The 21,057-nt window shown below is 41.6% G+C and overlaps 1 protein-coding gene across 2 annotated transcripts in view; it reads left to right on the forward strand.

Annotated features, from left to right (window-relative positions):
* Positions 1-21,057, forward strand: part of YJEFN3 (YjeF N-terminal domain containing 3) — a 115,150-nt gene that overhangs the window by 77,365 nt on the left and 16,728 nt on the right. The window contains exons 2-3 of one of the 2 annotated variants that reach the window (XM_033956504.1): positions 11,006-11,114; positions 18,342-18,452. In XM_033956504.1, coding sequence (XP_033812395.1) covers positions 11,006-11,114; positions 18,342-18,452 — 220 coding nt within the window. The remainder of the gene's footprint in view (positions 1-11,005; positions 11,115-18,341; positions 18,453-21,057) is intronic. The other variant, XM_033956505.1, reaches the window with a different exon arrangement.

Raw genomic sequence — 21,057 nt, forward strand, 5'->3', positions numbered from 1 at the left:
AATTTTCTACTAGGATTCATTGTGGTTTACAATATAATAATAGGACAGTAAGATTTTTCAGATGGCTCTAGATACAAATTTTGAAAACAGCCAGGCTTTGGGGGAAAATCCAAGGGTACTGAAGGAACTTAGGGAAGTTCTGGCAGCAACATTGGCTGACCTCTTTCATACTTCTCTAGAATCAGGAGTGGTATCCAGAACTGGAGAAGGGCACATATGGTCTCTCTCCACAAAAATGGAAGTATGGAAGAGGCAGGGAACTACTGGCCAGTAAGTCTGACTTCTGTGGTAAGTACATAAGAACATAAGAATTGCCGCTGCGGGTCATTAATGGACACTTTTAAACCAGAGTAAAGTGAAGTTTCTGGAATTCAGTGGCTTAGACAACATGGATTCACTAGAAGCAGGTCTTGTCAGACAAATCTGATCAATTTCTTTGACTGTGTGACCAAAGAATTGGATAGAGGGTCAGCACTAGATGTGATGTATTTAGATTTTAGCAAAGCCTCTGATAGTGTTCCACACAGGCGTCTAATAAATAAATGGAGTGCCCTTGATATGGGCCCCAAAGTGAAGGTCAGGAACTGGTTGAGTGGAAGGCGACAGAGGGTAGTAATTAATGGAGATCGCTCTGAGGAAAGGGATGTTACCAGTGGTTTGCCTCAAGGCTCTGTTCTTCTACTTGTTTTTTTTTAACATATTTTGTAAGTGATATTGCTGAAGGGCTGCCTCTTTGTGGATGAAACCCAAATCTGCCATAGAGTAGGCACTCCTGATAGTGTGGATAACATGAGGAACCAACCTAGTGAAACTTGAGAAATGATCCGAAATTTGGCATCTAAGATTTAATGCTAAGAAATATAAGGTCATGCATTGGACTGCCAAAACCCAAGGGAACAGTACACTCTAGGGCAGTGGTTCCCAACCCTGTCCTGCAGGACCAGCAGTCCAATCGGGTTTTCAGGCTAGTCCTAATGAATATGCATGGAGCAGATTTGCATGCCTGTCACTTCCATTATATGCAAATCTCTCTCATGCAAATTCGTTAGGGCTAGCCTGAAAACCCGATGGGCCTGCTGGTCCTCCAGGCCAGGGTTGGGAACCACTGCTCTAGGGGGTAAAGAACTTTTGTATAAGAGCGGGAGTTGGGTGTGATGCTATGTGAGGATCTTAAAATGGCCAAACAGGTTGTAAAGGTAACAGTGAAAGCTACAAGGATGCTTGGCTGCATAGGGAGAGGAATGACCAGTAGGAAAAAGGTATTGATGCCCCTGTATAAGACTCTGTTGAGACCTCATTTAGAATATTGTTTACAATTCTGGAGACCGCACTTTCAAATAGATATAAGCAGGATGGAGTTGGTCCAGAGGAAGGCTACTAAAATGGTCGGCGGTTTTCAGCATAAGGCATACAGAAACAGACTTAAAGATCTGAATTTGTATACTTTGGAGGAAAGGCGGGCGAGGGGAAATATAGAGTTGTTTAAATACCTATGTGGCATAAATGCGCATGAGGCGAGTCTCTTTCAATTGAGAGGAAGCTTTGGAACGAGGGAGCATAGGATGAAGGTGAAAGGGGATAGATTCAGAAGTAACCTCAGTAAATACTTTTTCACGGAATGGGTGGGTGAATACTTGGAATGGCCTCCCGGGGGAGGTAGTGGAGACAAAGAATGCATAGGTCTCATCTTGCCAGAAGTTCTCAAAAATTAAAACTTACATTTCCCTCTCTTAGTGGTAAAAACAGAACCTTCAGGAGATTTAGTCATTCTTTTGCTTTTAAATTAACCGAATTCTGGAATGCATTACTGCTTACATTAAGAAGTTTAGGTCCTTTTGCTTTAATCCAGAAAGCTCTGAAAACCTTCTTGTTTGCTAAACATTTTGGAAACTACGGTAACTTACTCTAGTCCACTTTTCCTTGTCAAGTTTATGTATTATACATTACAGTTAACTGAGTCAAGCTCTTTTTGGTTGATGACCCAGTCTATAAAATTAAGTTTTAGTTTAGTTTAGTGTATCTGAATTCAAGAGAGCTCTGGACAATTATGTTGAATCTCTAATGGTGAGGAGGAGAGAGTAGATGACATGGTTGGGCAGACTAGATAGGCCATATGATCTTGATCTGCTTTCATTTTTCTCTTTTCTAAAATACCTTTCCACAGTGGAGTTGCATTTTAGATTTATGACCACTAGAGAGCAGCCAAGGATCAGGAAAGCTTGAGATCATTATTATTTATTATTACTCACATGATGATTATTATTATTGGGGGGGGGGGGGGGGATATCTGAAAATTAATATCAAAGAGTTTCTGGTGATCAACCTGTAGTAGATTTCTCTCATTCTTCTTTATAGGACCTTTTCTAATAAATCTGATTTTCATGTAAATGAGTAACAGCGGTTTTAAGAGAATTGCTGACTAGATTGCTGGACAATTTGATTAAATAAAGTGAATTTTAAGGGTAATGAATAGAAATAAAACAAAACAAAAAATGAAGATAAGATGATGCCTTTTTTATTGAACTAACAGTATATTTTTTGACTAGGTTTTCAAGGCAATTTCTTCTTCTTCACATATCAGAATATACAAGTGAATTTTAACCAATAAAACTAAGGGCCTTTTTTACAAAGCCACAGTAGCAAGTTCCAGGGTGGCAAATGCAACACAGACCATAGGAAATGAATTTGGCACCCAGAAAATGCTCCTGTGGCTTTGTAAAATGGACCTGTTCCTAAGGTCCCCTTTCACAAAACCATGGTAGTGATGCTGCCATGGTAATACCATCTAAACCGGTGACGGGATAATCACGCACCAGACACCAGCGCGCCGACAAGCCAGCGCTGACAATTTGGCGCAAGAAAGAAGCGCACCGCGGGAAAACTTTGTTTTAAAGAGCTCCAACGGGGTGTGTAGGGGGGAACCCCCCTAAACCCATTCAATTTCTGTGGGCTTTTGTGCATTTACCGCAGCAGCATCGCTACCGTGGCTTTGTAAAAGGGGCCCTAAGTGAGACAGTCATCAGAAGGGATCGGGAAAAGGAAGACTGGTGTAAATGGTTCTCTTAACAGTTTCATTACTTTATGTCACTTCTCAACCCCCATTTTTCATCTGAGCTATTAGCTACTAGCCTTTGCTTTTATAGTTTTCTCTACAATAAACCAAATATTTTATTCCCTTTCTCAAAAGGTCCTCTAACCTCTATGCCATTTTCACCCCTGAACTCTACTTCCTTCCCCCTCCCAATTTTTTTTTTTTTTAAATTAAATACTACAGGCCTAGTAGTATTCCACTCTTTGGAATGAGGAGGCATAGGATGAAGGTGAAAGGGGATAGACTAGAGTTACCAGATTTTTGCTGGGCAAAAAGAGGATGCGTGGTCCCGTCCAATCCCATCTACAGCCCCGCCTCAATGCATCCCCCAAACCCAGCCCCACACAAACCTTGTCTCTGTGTCATGTCTGGAGGGCATGTAACGTCACCGCATTGCATCCATGCATGCACTGATGCCCTCCAGCCACAGCCCCGAGCTCAAAGCTTTTCAAAACCCGGATGCCTGGACAGTCCTCTAATAAGAGGCCATGTCAGGTAAATGCATAGACTAAGAAGTAACCTTAGAAAATACCTTTTCATGGAAAGGGTGGTGAATGTATGGAGGTGGTACAGATGAAAATTGTATCTGAATTCATTTGCTATGGGACCCTTTTAGTAAAGTGCTATGTTATATGTGGTCTTATAACCCGCCAAATCTTCATCAAGTGGAGTTTGAGGCAGGTTATAATTAAAGGTAGATTTGTTATATAATAGTTAGATACAATATAGGGTTAGAAGTGATTCATATGTGTCATATTTATTTATTCAGCCCGTCCTCCCAAAGGAGCCCAGAATGGGTTATAAAAGTACATTCATAGTACAGTCAAACCTTGGTTTGTGAGCATAATTCGTTCCAGAAGCATGCTTGTAATCTATAGCACTTGTATATCAAAGCGAATTTCCCCATAGGAAATAATGGAAACTCAGACGTTTCGTTCCACAACCCAAAACCTTTAATACAAAATATTATGCGTACTTGTATTGCAAGACCTTGCTTGTTTAGAACAGTCACTACACTCCCGCAGCGTCAGAGAGAGAAGAACCATCGGTTCAGTTGTGACGTGTATATACTGTATGTAGTTGTATTGCAAGACATTGCTTGTATATCAAGTTAAAATTTAATCAAATGTTTTGCTTGTCTTGCAAAACACTTGCAAACCAAGTTAACTTGCAATCCAAGGTTTTACTATTTATGGTTAGGACATACTTTAGTGAGAAATACAGACCCTATAGCATTTACAGTATAGACATAACATGCAGACATAAAATACTGACTTAGAGGGCATAGGGTGGATTTAATTGCAGCACATTCAGTGTAGATATCACATGGAGGTAAGATAGCTTTCTTAGTAAGTGGGTGCATGTTTGTAGACGTGGGTCTTCAAGGAGCTGGGTTTGTAATGAGGAAGGTTTTCACGGCTTTTCTGAAGTTCCAAAGAATGTCTAGTGATCTAATAGATGGGGAGATGATGTGCCACATTTTGGGTATGTAGTGAGAATATGAGCGTCTTCGGGATGTCTCAGACGTGAGTGAGCAACCAGGTGGCAGGACCAGCCAATTTTCTGTTTGGGATCTGAGGACGAGATCTCAGTGATAATTTGGGGACATAAATTTGTAGTTTTGATGCTATGTAGTTTGGCGCCATTTTGTGGAAAGTCTTAAAGGCTAACACCAAGGCTTTAAAGGTGCATCGTTTTTGGATAGGAAGCCAGTGCATGGATATTAGTGCAGGAGTGACATGGTTGCGGAAGCCCAAGTTATTTTAGGAGTAGGATAGCGGCGTTTTGCACACCTTGGAAACGGGAGAGTGTTTCTGCGGGTAAGCCCACTATAGAGTGTTGCAGTAAGCTAAGCGAGATAGTACAAATGCGTATAGTAGCTGGGCGACATCGCTTTCTGAGAAATAAGCACGGATGCATTATAGTTGGCGAAGGTAATAGAAGGATGATGACACTAATTTTGACACATGGTCTGAGAGAGACAAGTTTGAGTCAAGAATTACTCCTAGGCTGTGGACGTTGTCTTTGGCTGTAAGGGTGTCATTTCCCCAGGAGAGAGATGGGCGGGGGTATGGGCAAGTGTCCTTATATATCCAGAAAAGTTCAGTTTTAGATGCATTGAGTTGTAGTTTATTTGCAGTCATCCAGTTTTTTAAAAATTTCTGTTAGGCAGCAGTGAAGTTTTTTTATTTGTGCATCTCGGTGTTGACCTAGAGGAAGGTAGAGCTGTATGTCGTCTGCGTACGAGTGTATTTTGATTTGGTATTTTTTTGCGATGTCGAGTGCTGGTTTGACATATAAGTTGAAGAGGAGTGGGGATAATAATGCACCCTGGAGCACTCTGTAGTCGAGAGGTTTTGATTCCGATAAGGAGGGTTCCAAGAGTACTTTCTGAGACCTTTCATTTAAAGATTTAAATCAGTAAAGGTAAAATTGTTACAGTATGGGATCAGGAATGATTCATAAGTTACATAGTAGTGATTTACATTGTTAAATCAAAAAGTAGATTATTTTTTTTGTACTTGTTGTGTTTGGATATATTGTTACACTTATTGTAAATTTGAAAATGAATAAAGAATTTAAAAAAACAACAACCAAATACTAACATGTGATAAGTGTAAAGGCTGTGCATTAAACACTGGGGGCATTCCCAGCACATCCTTTACAGTTACCACTCTGATGTCAGGCAGCCCTCAAGGGCATGAAGAATAATGTATTGCTATAGCATATTGGGGAATGTTTGAACTCCATTGAAATATTTAACATATTTGCTATATTTTCAGAGCAGAACAGCACTGTATTATGGTACCCTCCCGTACCCTTCCATATGTGTATCTATATAGGACTATCACCTGCTTTGGTACAAACTGAAGGGGGCAGCAGAGCCCTAGGTAGAAGGTAGGTGGAGTAGATTCCTTCTGTACAGCTTATGAGCATGGGGAGAATACCCTACTGTCCAGAATGACACACCTATCTACTAGAAAAAAATATCATCAAGGTAAAAAACTAATCTCTTTATACTTGTATATTATCCCGCTTCATTTTATTCTTTTCAAATCAAAGAAATGTTTGGGAAATGCTCCATTCAACCATCCCTCCCTTCTTCCATTTAAATAAGAGAGAACACAAATGGTAACCCTATATACTATTACTGTAACCCTATAAGTGTTAACTGTTTCCCTATACTGTATAATATAACACAATGAATATTAACTTGTAACCTGTTCTGAGCTCTTTGGGGAGGATGGGATATAAATCTAAATAAATAAATGTTTATTAGTTTCCAAGTTTATTTGTCACTTGATATACCCTCTATGAAATAATAACTAAACGGTTTACAATAATTTTAAAGTAAAATACAGCTAAAAAAAAAAAAAAAATAAAACCAATATTAAATAAAATAAAACATATTTGGGGTTTACGAACCAAAATATACTGACTTAATCCAAAGGGAAAAGGAAAAAATTAAAAATACATCGAGATAAACAAATAAAAGAAAGAGGGGGGAATGGGAGGAAGGAAAATACAGTAGGAAGGGGATCACATATTAGGAAGTGTTTGTCAATTTCTGCTGGAGTGTTCAGCATAGATTGGTCTTCAAGTGTTGAAGACATCTCTAAAGAGAAAAGTTTTGATCTTGGATCTGAATTTCTCCATGGAAGGTCCTAATCCGATGTCTAAGAGGGAGTGCGTTCCAAAGAGAGGGTGCGGTGACTGAGAAAATGGCTTTGCGGGTTGTGTCATAGAATATCTCGCAGATGGATGGAATTTCTAGCAGTTTTTTTTTATTATTGGATCGGAGCGTCCTGTATGAAGTGTAAGGCATCAGATATTGGTTGATGAAAGCTGGAATATTTGTGTGTTTGGTTTTGTAAGTATGCAGGAGTATTTTGTATGTTATACGATATGTAATGGGCAACCGATGGGCATCACAGAGAAGATGGGTAACATGGTCAAATTTAAGACTGATTGTAATTAGCAGAGATGCACTTGACCACAAGAGGCAGTAGTGCATAGTAATGCAGTCCATGCCCATTCTCTGCCCATAATCCAGTGGATTGCAAACTGTGTGCCACAGCAGATTCCAAATGTGCCGCGAGACGCCAGCAAAGAAGAGAGGCACCAGCTGGCTACTTAGGGTGAGAGGCATGTCCTATGGGCTGTCAGCCGGTGCCGACAACTCTCCTCCTCGCCAGCGCTTCTCCTTCTCTTCCCAACGACAAAGGGATAGGTTCAGGGTCCGGCCGGAGGACCTCCGCATATGCGGATGTCAACGTGATGATGTCACACATGCGCATGATGTAATCACAGCAACGTCTGCTCACTTCCAGGTGCCTTCTGGCCACAGCACCAGGTTTAGTGTGCCCCGGTGCAAAAAGTTTGCGGGGCATAGCCCCATCCAGTCCTGCCCCCTAACACAACAAGCAACTAGCATAGAAATTAGCATGTGCAGTCATGACAGTAAAGTAATAGTAACATACTTGTACAGTAACAGTGCATGCTAACATTCTTTAGTTAAAGGGCCCCTATGTTACTTAGAGGTGGAGGCCAGTGCACAGACATTTGCCAAGTATTTGTCCTTCCCAGATGTGCTTTCTGGTGCAGCAAAATTTGCTAATAATTTGATTTTATATTTAAATTTGATGGTTATTAGGTTTGGGTGGGGGGGGGGTGTTTGAATATTGACCTTTGAAAGTAAACCAGGAGCTCCTCTTTCTCTCCCTGCTGTTTAGACTTTTCATTTTGCACTTTTTATTTTTTTTTCTTTCATGGAAATAGGACTCATTCTGACCCTGTGTTCACAAGATATCAATTGAGCCTTGAGCTTGTTTCCTGAACTTTCTGCCCAGTACAGCGTGGCCCTGACTTTTCTCAGAGACGGAGTAGAATACAGCTGGGAGTTGGATAAAGGCTTCTAATGCCAGGGTCCTGTGTATGTCGCTCTGTCTAATGTCTTCCTTTTCTCTGTTTAACTATGGCAAATCTGCAGAGCCCAGCTGTGGCTTCCTTATTAGCTGAGTGAAATGGTGTGGTGGCCATGTTAGTCCACTCCTCAAGGTAATAGGTAGAAATAAAACAAAAACATTTAAAAACAAACAAACCTTAAAACCTTTTTTATTGGACTAACTCAGGAGTAGGCAATTCCGGTCCTCGAGAGCTGGAACCAGGTCAGGTTTTCAGGATATCCACAATAAATATGCATGAGATAGATTTGCATCTCAAGGAGGCAGTGCGTGCAAATCCATCTCATACATATTCATTGTGGACATCCTGAAAACCTGACCTGGCTCCGGCTTTCGCGGACCGGAATTGCCTGCCCCTGGACTAACTTAATGTAGTTTATGATTGGCATTTTGATCTGAGGAAGAAATGGCTATTTTCAAAAGCTAATCATAAACTACATTAACCCCATTTTACAAAACCGTAGCGCAGTTTTTAGCTCTGATGTTCATAGGAATTCAATGAGCATCAGAGTTGTTATCACCACAGCCGGTGCTAAATACCACACTACAGATTTGTAAAGGGGGGGAGGAGGGTAAGTTAGTCCAATAAAAAAGGTATTTTTTTTCCTTTGTTTTCGTTTTATTTCTACATATAGCCTTATTAGCGGAGTAAAGTTATTTATTTGCCTCGTGGTCTGCAGAGGTGATGCTTACTCTTCTAGCACAGGGGTAGGCAATTCCGGTCCTCGAGAGCCGGAGCCAGGTCAGGTTTTCAGGATATCCACAATAAATATGCATGAGATCGATTTGCATTTCAAGGAAGTGGTGCATGCAAATCCATCTCATATATATTCATTGTGGATATCCTAAACTAAACTAAAGCTTAACTTTGTATACTGAGTCATCATTCTGAGAAAGTTCGACTCGGTTTACAGCAATTAAATAAACAGGGAATTGTTTACAAATGATACATAGAAGATAATAGCAAAATTTCAAAAGAATTAATTTTCAAAATGTTTGGCAAATAGAGTAGTTTTTAAAGATTTATGAAAAATTTGAAACAAACTGGAACTCCTTAAAAAAAAAAAAAAGGGGGAGATCATTCCAGAGTTGAGAGAATTTAAAGACCAGAGATTGACTGAAGATCTTAACTCTTTTAATCCTTTTTTAGAAGGAAGGGAGAGTTTAAATTGTTGGATACCTCTTGCAAAGGAGAATCAGTAAACGTTCCAAAATAAAGGAATAAGAGGATTAAAGATACCATGTAGAATTTTAAAAGAAATACAAGCGCATTTAAATTGAATTCTAAAATAAACCAGGGGAAACTCTTATATCTTGGCATCCCAAGTCCTCTAAATTTTCTTCACACTTCTACCTCTAACCCTCTATTGTAGTTCCTTCCTATTTCTCCTACTGTAAACCGCGTTGAGCTCTACGAACGTGGAGATGATGCGGTATACAAACCTAAGGATTAGATTAGATTAAATTAGATTAGCCAATGAAGACTCTGAAGCAAAGGGGTCACATGGTCAAATTTACATTTTCCTGAAAACCTGATCTGTCTGTGGCTCTCGAGGACCAGAACTGCCTACCCCTGTTCTAGCATGTGAGAAACAATTTGTTCTGCTGTGATGTGCTATTCAAGATGGCAAGGAGGTACTTTTTGAGATGATCTGTGGTCATCCTCACTTATTAGAACAGGCCCCGGCACATTTCTTAAAATCTGTCCAAAATTACTGTATTTTGGACCATTGACATACAGTAATTTAAAACATATTGTTTAATACATATAATGACTACTTTTTGTTGGATTAATATGATGCTCGTTGAGTGTACTCCTCCATATTCAAAATATTTTTCCTATGGATAATGTGTGTACTGACTCCACTTTGTATTACTTCATGTATGCTATTACATAATCATTTGTATATACTATCATGATTTGTACAGTTAAATGGTAAGTTTTTAATTTATATCATAATATTAATAAAATCTATTATAAAAAAAAGAAAAGAACAGGCCCGGCCATTTTGATGCCATCTTCCAATTTCCTCATAATTATTTTCTTACAGAAATTAGAAGATAATGCAAACTTATGAGTATCACCCTTCTTTTCTCTCCTCGGTGGATAACTGTCCAACATTTTACTGTATGATCTCATGCTTGCTTCAATTAATACAGAATACCTCCATCAGACCGATAACAGGTGCATACAAATTCAACCATATCGCACCTTTGTTTAAAAGACTCACACTGGCTTCCCATAAATCACAGAGTAGCATACAAGATTCTTTTTCTAGTATTCAAAATTGGACAATCCCATACTCCCTCTTTCTTAGATCGATACCTTATACCCTATATACTCCTGTCATCACAACAAAATCTTCTGGTTATTCCAAACACGTCGCATAAGTTATGACACAACCTATCATTGTATCTTTTCTGTTATAGGCCCCTCCCTTTGGAACCATCTCCAATCTTACTTAAGACACATACTATCCTTAGATAAATTAAAAAAAGACTTTCCTCTTTGATGATGCCTATGACCAATGCCCCTCCTTTTTATGACCAGCCTCTGTCCTGTCCCCCCACCCCAAGCATCAGTTAATTCCCTCATCCAGGATAGCCTGAGATTGGTTTGTGGTACTGGCCAGACAGCTTCCCCTTTTTCTCACCCAAACCTGTTATCCTATCAATGATTGTAGGTCTCTCTCTTACCCCATCTATTTTCTCACTTCAACCCTACTACTATTTTCTCTGCAACTTTGCTTAAATTAATTATTAACTTATAAACTGCTTAGATGCCTCTCTATGGATAGTATATACAATTTAAATAAAACCTGAAACTTGAAACTGTCTGTTATACAATTCATGCGCTGGGCTCTGATGTACCTGGTACCTTAAGATTGGCCTGAAGCACTCAAGTTCTTGGCTCTGTCTCTTAGTTCATTTTTTTCCTGTAATTTTTCAGCAAACAGGAGGCAGAGGAGATTGAGAGGGAGCTGCTGGAAGATTACCGCTTTGGAAGGCAGCAGCTGATTGAGATTTTTGGCCACGCCTGTGCCGTAGCAGTTACTAAGGTGAGCAGAAAACCACCCCAAGGATTGCAACCCTTCCACCTTCCTTCTCCCATTTCACACTAATATTCAGGGCAAAATGCAGCTTGTTCATTTCTGCCTAGGAACTTAGTATTCAACCCCCCATCGTTGAGGCCTGCCAATGGGTCAGGTTTTCATGAATATGCATGAGAGAAATTTGCATGAACATCTCCTTTGTGTATATTCATTAGGGATCTCCTAAAAGTCTGGTCCATTGGCAGCCTTCAAGAACCAGGAGTGAAGACCAAGTCCCCGATATTCAGAATGAGTTAACCGCTTGGCAATGGCCACTGATCACTTAACCTGTGTCTTTGATGGCTATGAGGAAGGAGTGCCCTAGTGGTTAGAGCTGCTGCCTCTGCACCCTGAGATTGTGAATTTGATCCCAGCCTGTTCCTTGTGACTCTGGGCAAGTCACTCAATCCCTCCATTGCCCCAGGTACCACAATCGGATTGTGAGCCTGTTGGGGCAGACAGGAAAAATACTTAAGATTACCTGATTACTCTTCAATGTATTGCAAACCACTTTGGATGAATCTCTTCATAAAAAGACATTTAATATAGCCCAATAAATAATCATTATAAAAGGTTCTATGATCTGATCACCCACGATTATGATACGGCTGTCTCTTACCACAAGTAAATTTATGGTTTAGAAAAAGATAGTAGCTTATTTTGTTTCATATGGGAATAGCTAACATTGAAGATAGACATACTTAAGCTAGCCTGAGGTAGGCCTTTTTATATATTCTTCAAGTCTCTTGGAAACATCCATATTAGACCCAATATGCTCTAGATTAGACCAAGGCCAAGCATGAAGTTGATCTTCAAGACCCGACTTCTATTCTTTCACCCTTCCCAGTAGTGGTGTAGTGAGGGTGAGAGGTGCCCACAGTGGTGGTGCCTCTCTCTCGCCCTCTTCTCCTCCCCCCGGTCATGCATGCATGCGCCCCCATACCTTTTTTAACTTCCCTGGTGCGAGCAACATTGCCAACTCACTGCCTGCTTTGCCATCTGCTCTCCCTCTGATGTCACTTCCTAGGTGGGGGACCTGGAAGTGACATCAGAGGGAGACCCAACACCGGCATGAGCAGCAGGTTGGTATTGCTGCTCATACTGGTGAAGAGATAGAGGTACGGTGGGGGGAAGTGAAGGCATACGCATGGCGGGGGTGGAGTGGGAAGGAGCGAGGGGTTGAAAGGAGGAGGGGTGCTGGCGCCCTCACCAAGATGGCGCCCAGAGTGGACCGCCTGCCCCCCATACTACGCCACTGCATCCCAGAAATATTTTCTGATTTAATGCAAGTCTATCTCCCTGCAGCCTTGTACTATCACCCCTCATTTTAGAGAAGCGTGCCCTGGGAGAAAGGCCAGTTTCTTGGGCACTATGACTATTTTTTGAGGCACGCTCGGATGTACATTTTGCGTGCTTCTAGGCATGGGAGCAGAGAGGGTCCTTCTCAGAAGGTGGATGATAAGAGGGAGAAGAGTAGTCTCCCTCCCCCCCCTCAAGGATATACTGCCACTTATGGCTGCAACTATTTCCTCCTCCACCCAGGGCTGCCCTTTTGACAAATAAGAGGAAAAGCAGCTTTGTTTTGAAGAGCTTGATGTCTTGAATGCCACTGAACGTTGGGTAATTCTGTCCAGGATCTGAACACTGCAGCTGGATGTGCAGAGTTTTCTGCTGTATTTGAGGCACATCCCTGCTCATTTTTGAAAGACATTCTACCCATGAAGGGCATGTATTTAGCTACAGCATGTGCTATTAATAACCTTGCATTTTTCGTGTTTAATCACCTCTTTATTTTCCTGGATAAGAAATCAAATTAAGCATGGTAGACCTGGAAAAAGGCACCAGCTGCTGTATTCTGGTTGTCTCATCTGCATTTGATAATATTTCCTGCAATCACTGCTAAGTATTTGCCATTCAATGAGAGATCTTCTAAATCTGAAATATTGTCTGATAGTGCTAGCAGGGCTGTCGTCAGAAAAAAACCATTCTCCCAGGCAAGGATTGTTTTCAGCACATCCTCCCTCCTCAAATCCTTTCAGGCGTACATTGCTCACAGAACGGCTCAGAGGAACAATGCGACACACAGGGCAGCTCTCAGTGCAAGTTGAATGTAAGTGTTGTTTTCACACTGCTCCACTCACTGGGAGCAGCCAGGTTGGAACCAAAATTGAGAGAGGCAGTGGACCCTATAAGCTAGTGTAACACAAACTGTGTGCCTCCTGAGATTTCAGAACACATTGGGGAGGAGGAGAGGCGCCGGCGGCAGTTGACTGCCTACAGGAAGTGCCTCTCGTGGCGAGAGGCGCATCATGTAGGCAATCAGCCGGCAGCAGCACCTCTTCTCTGCTGGCACCCCTCACTGGCGGCTCAAGGTCCGTCTGGAGGGCCTTCGCCCATGTGTGGACATTGATGATGATGACGAATGCGTGTGACATCATCATGGTGACATCCACACGCTTACGGATGCCTCAGGCTGTGGCCACTATGTTTAGTGTGCCGCAGCTCAACAAAGTGTGTAGGACACTGCTATAGGCTAACCAATTAATTGAAGCATGAACTTTTGAGGATCACTCTTGTCAGGTGTGCCTGCACATCTGAACCAGCAGAGGGCGAGAGTTCTCTCTCCTGCTCTGAATCAATGTACTCCAGATTACCTGAATCAGGGTACAAAGGGATAAAGGGAGGGGGAGGCAGGAGAACTGCTTTGGCCTGGTGAAGGGGCTCTTAACTATCGATGCTCATATCCTTAAGGGGTGCAGGAAGAGATCAGTCAAGGTACAGACAAAGGTAAAGGTGACACAGTAGGTAAAGCTACAGCCTCAGCACCCTGAGGTTGTAGGCTTAAACCCACATTGCTCCTTGTGACCTTGGATAAGTCACTTAATCCCCCCATTTCCTCAGATACATTAAATAGATTGTGAGCCTGCTGAGACAGGTGAAGAAAAATGCTTGAGTACTGAATAAATTCATATAAAATGTTCTGAGCTGAGAAAATGGTATAGAAAATTTAATAAATAAATAGTACATGTCATTTGTAAATGATAATTTTATTCAATAACATTATGTACAATTTATGTAGTATTGTAGTTTTAAGTTTGATTTCTTTGGTAATATAACTGGGTTCTACTGTAATTCTAGCAATTTTTGGTAGTTAACACTGTTAGCGGCCAAATGTTAGCGACATATGGTTTAGGAAGGGAATGTGAGGGTTTCATTGATCAGTTAAAGGGGTACAGAAACCAAAAAAGATTATGAACCCCTGCCCTAGTTTGGGGCTGGCTAATGTGTTAGAAATGGCAGTAGAGTCAGAAGAGCCCTGTCCGTCTCCGTTTCTTGCTCCAAGCTATTCTCTGATTCTTTCATCACTATATTTATAACAATAAGTTAATCCACCTGAAATCTTAGTTCAGTACATGTACCAGTTCCCCATTCCATTGGCAGCTTTAGCTGTGGCTCTTTACATAAAAAAAAAAATCTCCTAGGAAAAGTGCGTATCATGAAATTTTGCGCTTAGACACTGGAATGTCATTTAAGGTATCCTAATATTCCAATAAACACTGGGGATTGGGGGATATGAGCTCCTCTGCCCTGATGGCTGTTTGGGGTTTGGACTCCTGTTTCTGGGAAGAACTGGGTCTAGACATTGCCTTGTGGTTGAGATGCTCACTGAGCAGAGTCTGCAGCTGGTGATAGATCAGAGGGAGTGATTTGTCTTACAGATGGAAGGACCAGTGAAACTCATACATGTTGCCTGGGGATGAGCAATGAGCTGGCTCCAGCTTGCATATTGGGACACAGTCCTGGCCTCAGTGGCTTTGTGGGGAGTATATTTTGCGAAGGGATATACGGAGGAAGTATTTCCATATGGCCCAATAATTTTTCCATCACCCTATTCGGTTTTTATATACAGAGCTGATTTCATGGTGGTAAGTTTGCAGAGCATACGCCTCTGAGTTCTGAGAGCAGATGGCTGGCAGCAAGAGTACAAAGCTAGGCCACAAAGAGACCTGAGTTCCAATCCCACTCCTACCAGGAGCATATCATGGAACCTATCTATCAGCTGTAGATGGGTTGAAGACTTTTCATCATTGGGTTGACTTGTGCTGAGATTTTATTTTTTTGAGGGGGGGGGGTTGGAATTGTTTCTTTTGTCTGGAGCGGAGCAGAGCGCACTGCTCACTTGTGGTGGCCGCATTTCATGTGGCCAGAAAGTAAAACCAGCAGGTCATAAAACAGCTTTATAAAGCACTTTGGGATCCAAAGCTTTGAATTTTGATACAAGACAGAGTGGCCTCTTCTTTTTCAAGTGTGGGAGCAGTGTAATTTGTTTGGGTTTTTGTTTTTTTTTTAATTGTTTTTTTGGCCAGTAGTTTTCCATCTGTTCCTTTTTATATGTGCAGCTCAGTTGATACTGGAGCTGGGGTCTGGCGCCTTGAGCTTTCATTCACAACTCCCTGGGGATTGTGCCCCCTCCTCCTTGAATCCCCTCTCAAATTACTTATTTCCAGAATCCTGCAATCATGGCCCTTAAATCTGGCAGTGGAGGGTAATCTATAAAGAGAAGATGACGTATAAATGACCAGAATGCTGGCACATGTGTAAATACCAATTTTCAGCTACACTCTATTCTAGAAAATGGCACCCAAATGTGATGGCACATAATTTGGTGGTGGGCATACACCTGGGTGGGCGTGGCACACAGTTACATGTAGAAATTGTGGAATAGTATAAATTTCAGGGCTGTGGAGTCTGAGTTGAAAGCAATTTTTGGGCTGTGGAGTTGCAGTCGGTGAAGATGTGCCTATTCCAACTCTAACTCCTAATAGACCCCTCCTTTACAAAACTGTGCTAATGTTTTTAGTGCTAGCTGTGGCAGTAAAAACTCCGACACTCATATGAGCGTCAGGGTTCTTACTGCCATGGCCGGCGGTAAAAATGCTAGCGCGGCTTTGTAAAGGAGGGGAATGTATGTCATGGCAAATATTATTATGCTTAAATTTCTTATTTCACGGTTAATAATTTGATTAACCCATTTGTTTCAGGATACATTTTAGTTTTAGAATATATTTTGATATCAAGCTCTTTGATGATTGCAAAATGTATTATATTTTATTATATTTATATTAGTGAAAGGGGCACCTAGAGATGACATGGGGGACAAAGTTTGTCCCTGTCCCTATCCCTGCTCCCATAAACTTCTACATAGATATAGAAATAAAGGAGTCAGAGTCAAAGTGGAGATACCAAAAATAAGAGTCAGAGTCGGTAAGGTTTTGTGTACCAACTCCACAGCCCTGATAAATTTACACGCATTTTAAAAAAATAATCAAGGTATGAGAATTTACGCCAGCTCTGTGGCAAGTCTTAATTTGTCATAGCTTTAGTTTTACCCTCCTCTTATTTTATTTCAATTAAATCTTAAATTTTATTAGATTTTTCTAATTTTTAATATTGTAAACCGTCCAGATACATGTGATGGTCGGTATATCAAGCCATAAATAAACTTGAAACTTAATACATTAATTCCCCCGGAAGGTCCCTCCTCTCAGAAACTGCCCGCAAACGATCCTACAGCCACTTCATTCCACATCTCTGGAACCAACTCCCCCCTCAACTCAGACTACAGAACTCATTATTGACGTTCCGTAAAATGGTAAAGACTCTCCTCTTCAACTAAAGGTCACCCTCAGTCTACACCCCCCCTTAAGCCCCACCTCTCTCTTCTCTCTCCTGTCTATCTTCTCCCTAAATTTCAGTATAGTCCTCTCTTAGTCTGTACTTTGATAAATTGTATCTAAACTCAAATAACTTGTATTTAAACTAAACTACTTATACTTAAACTCTACTCTTAATTTGCTGTATACTCCCTGTATTTAAACTACTGCACAGTCTTATATGTCCAAACATTTAAACCTATTGTATATCTTATATGTCCAATTACACTCCATTGTGTATGTTCACTTGTAGACCGTTCTGAGCTACTGGGAGGACGGGATAAAAATCTAAATAAATAAATCACAAAGTTATCAATTAACTTGCAGCCCTACCTTTTTTAAAAAAATTTGTATTTCCACACTGTGTTAGGTGACATCGACTTGGGTTCGAGTACTCATGACTTGCTGAGTTAAAAATCCAAAAAGAAGCTGATCAAGTGCTAGTCCGAAGAAGTCCTCCAGCATCATCCCCATAGTAGTTGTCAACATATCCAGCCACTGTAGTTGCAGGTGGCCTCTTCGTCTAGTTCCTTTGATCTTCCCAAACATAATGTCCTTTTCCAGTGATCTCTCTCTTCTAACAGTGTGACCAAAAAAAGATAGTCGTAACTTCATCACGTGGGCTTCGAGGGACATATCCTGTCTGATCACTTCCAAAATTGATTTGTTAGTTCTCTTGGCAGTCCATGGCATGCAAAGAATCCTTCTCTAACACCAGAGTTCAAATGTCCAGCTTTTGCATACTGCCACACCTAGTATTCTGTAAAGTAGTTGCTTACTTTCCTTTGTAGCATAGGTTTCCAGATAAGCACCTCTTTTATAGAGTTTCCATCCACGTGTCATGATTGTATCGTGACTGGGACTTCTCCTATCCTAGAGTCCTGTAAGTCTTGCTAATTAAGAGAGTGAAAGACCTGAGCTGGGAATCATCAAATCCCTTTATATAAGTCGACGAGCAGCTGAGCCAGTCCTGTGATTTGTGAATTGAACCTTGGCAAGATTTTGACTCTAGCACCTCTGAGGGATAAGGAACATCACAGTTGCAGGGGCAAACAATTGTCTGCTTTGCAGATCCATCTTCTTCCTTTCTGCTTAACAAGCATCAACTGTCATACAGTACTTTTCATCCACATGAGACATCCCAAGGCATCCTACCATCATAAGTCCTCCAACTAGAGACCTTCACCCTTCCCGAGGAACAATTGGATACAGGCATGGTTGGGAATACAAGGGACATAATGGAACTTGCTAGAAATGACAGCAAAACTGGGATTAGAACCTGTGTGTCCCCAGAGTAGTTATGCAGAATGAATGCCTTCCAGTAAAGAATGACCAACTAAAGAGGTGCTGGTCTTTGCAATGTCCTGATCCTTCTGGTGCTCAGCAGGGTGGGTAGGTGCAGGATGAGGTGGGAAAGTTTGGGTGGGGGGAAAGATTTTATGGCACTGCCTTCAGTCAGGGTCTTCTCTCTGCTTACTAGGTTTTCCCTTTGAGTTCTTTGCCAAAGAAGCAGCCAACTGTGTTGGTGATCTGTGGTCCTGAGCAGAATGGAGCTATCGGGCTAGTATGTGCTCGGCACCTACGTGTCTATGTAAGTATCCAGGGCTGAGCCCAGAATTCATTTCCCCTTTTGGGAAACTAAGGATACTTCTTAGTGTTGGCAAATATGTTTTGCTTGGGTTACTTATGTGCATAATGTGAATGAACCTTGCTCCTATGCCAGGGTATGTTGCTGGCATTGCTGTAGTTGGGAGAAGGTGTTTATATGTGTGTGGGTTTGGATTACTGTATCTCTGTGGATTGCAATGTGTGTGTGTACATACTTCTGGGGAGTGTGTAGTTGTATCACACTGTGAGGTGGTGTGTATGTGTGCTTGTGTATCTCTGTGGGCTATGGTGTGTGTGTGTACCTTTGTGGGCTGTGGATTTGTATTGTTGCAAGATGGTATGCATGTGTTTGGGTGTTTGTATTTTGGGGTGTTGGGTGCGAGAGGATATTGCTTTGGTGTGCGTTCATATGAAGGTTGGGGGCTGTGTGCATGTCTATGTGTTTTGTGTACTGTTGTGAGATGTGCAAGTATGTGCAGAGGGAGGGATGGGTGCACGCTGTGGGTTGTGATAGGGTGCCTATAAGTGTGGGCCCCTCTCTGAGAGGAAAACCCTTTGCTAGGCCCTTGGCAGGATTCTGTGTAAAAAAAAACATTTTGCTGCAAAGGAGAAAAGACTTCTAAAGTTCTTTCCAGCTGTTGTACTGGCTGAAAGTTTCAAGCCCAGCACCATGATTGGTCAATTAGCTATGATGTCACAGATGATGTCAGACACTGCACAGCCTCACAAAGAATGGGCTTGATGGCTAGAAGGATTAATCATCCATCGCATGAAGCCACTTCTGAGGGCAGTGCGCTGGTTACTGACAGCCTGGTCACTTGTTTTTAAGTGTTCCAATCAGGCGAGTCCAAAGTCCCAGATTGTGCTCTCTGGGTCTCTTTGCTTATTTCTTTCCTCTCTCTGCTGTTAAATTAGAAGCTGCACGGCCCAACCCTTCAAAAACTTCCTCTAGGAAACATTATTTCTCTCTTTTAGAACGCATAATAAAAATCTCAGTTAGTGCAGCAAGCATTCGAGCTGAATATATGAAATGGATTTTTCAAAATGTTTTATAGACTTGTTTTTTTGAAAGTATTTGGTGTTTGCATCACTGTATTACTGGAGACTGTGTATTGTGTTTCTGTGTACATTGTATGATGAATGTGGCTGTTTTAATGATTGCATTGTTATTGTTTTGAAGATTTGCTTATTCTTGAGTTGCAACCCACTTTGCAGTTTAGAAGGGAAAAGGTGGATAAACAAAATTCAACCCCAACTCTTCTCAGTAGTCTGGTCAAATCCTGTTTTGCTTCTCTTCGTCTCATCCGTTCACTCCACCCCTATGTGCCACTCTTCTCTAGAATCTTGTGGCCTTCAAGATGGATTACTATAATGTCATTTACTCTATTCTTCCTGTGACTTCTCTAACAAAATTACAGTCAATCCAAAATACTTCCATTCATCTGCTCTCTCATGCCTGCCGATATGACCATGTTCCCCCTTTTCTTATTCACCATCTCTGGCTCTCTATCCAGTATAAATTCCTGATACTAGCTCATAAAAGAATCCACTCTGGTAATCTAACTTACCTTTCATCACTTATCATCCCATATAGGCCTACCTGTACCCTTCACTCTGTATCAGGTCAGTAGCCACCCAGACAGTTCCCACCCACCAATTCCCACCTCGACAATTCCTATCTAGGTCAATTTCCACCTGAACATTCCCCCCCAGACAGTTCCCTCCCTTCCCCAGCTACTGCTCTGGACATGACTGCACTGTGTGCAGCCCCCAAGTGTTAAAGTTAGGGGGAGACCCTGAGTATTTGCATCCCCAGAGTGTTAGGATTAGGGGGAGACTCCGAATATGTGCAGTCCCTGAGTGTTAGGGGGACGTCCTGAGTGTTAGAGTAAGGTGTTTTTTTGTGTGTGGAATTGATGTTTTTATGATATTATTGGGTATATGTTTGGTCATGGAGGGGAATTGTCCATCATGAGTAGATGGGAATTGATCTAGGTGGTAATTTTCCGGTGGGAACCATCTAGTGGAAATTGTCTGGGTGGTTACTGACCTAGGACCTTTCGCTTTACGTTGGAGCATTGCCTGTCTGTTCCTCTAATTTTCTGTTCATGCTTAGATCCCACTAGACATTTTGGGGCTGATATTCAGCCTGCGGGAGGCAGCCCACTACTGTACCTCCCGCAGGCTGTGGTAATCCTGGGTATTCAATGCTTGGGCCATATCCGGGGCAAAGTTTGACAGCTCACTCCTAGTCAGCCATGCCGATCTTTATCAGCTGGCCAGCTAAAACACAATGGCCAAAGACAGACCTGCCCCTTAGCCGGCCACCTAATGAAAATCGGCAGCAACCGGCTATACCGTGCAATATAGCCAGTCACCAGGCAAGCTGATGAACCTGTGAGCCTGATATTCAGTGGGAGATTGCCAGGTATCTACTGCTGAATATTGGTGGACAGCTGATAAACAGGTGTGGTTGCAAATCTTGTAACAATATTGAATGAGGTTCCATTGGGATCTTATTTAACTGTTATTGATTTGAAAAAAATAGAAATCACTGGCCAAATGGGACTAAGCTGTCTGGTAGCTGT

This window comes from Geotrypetes seraphini, chromosome 8, assembly GCF_902459505.1.
Source record: "Geotrypetes seraphini chromosome 8, aGeoSer1.1, whole genome shotgun sequence".
Lineage (NCBI taxonomy): Eukaryota > Metazoa > Chordata > Amphibia > Gymnophiona > Dermophiidae > Geotrypetes > Geotrypetes seraphini.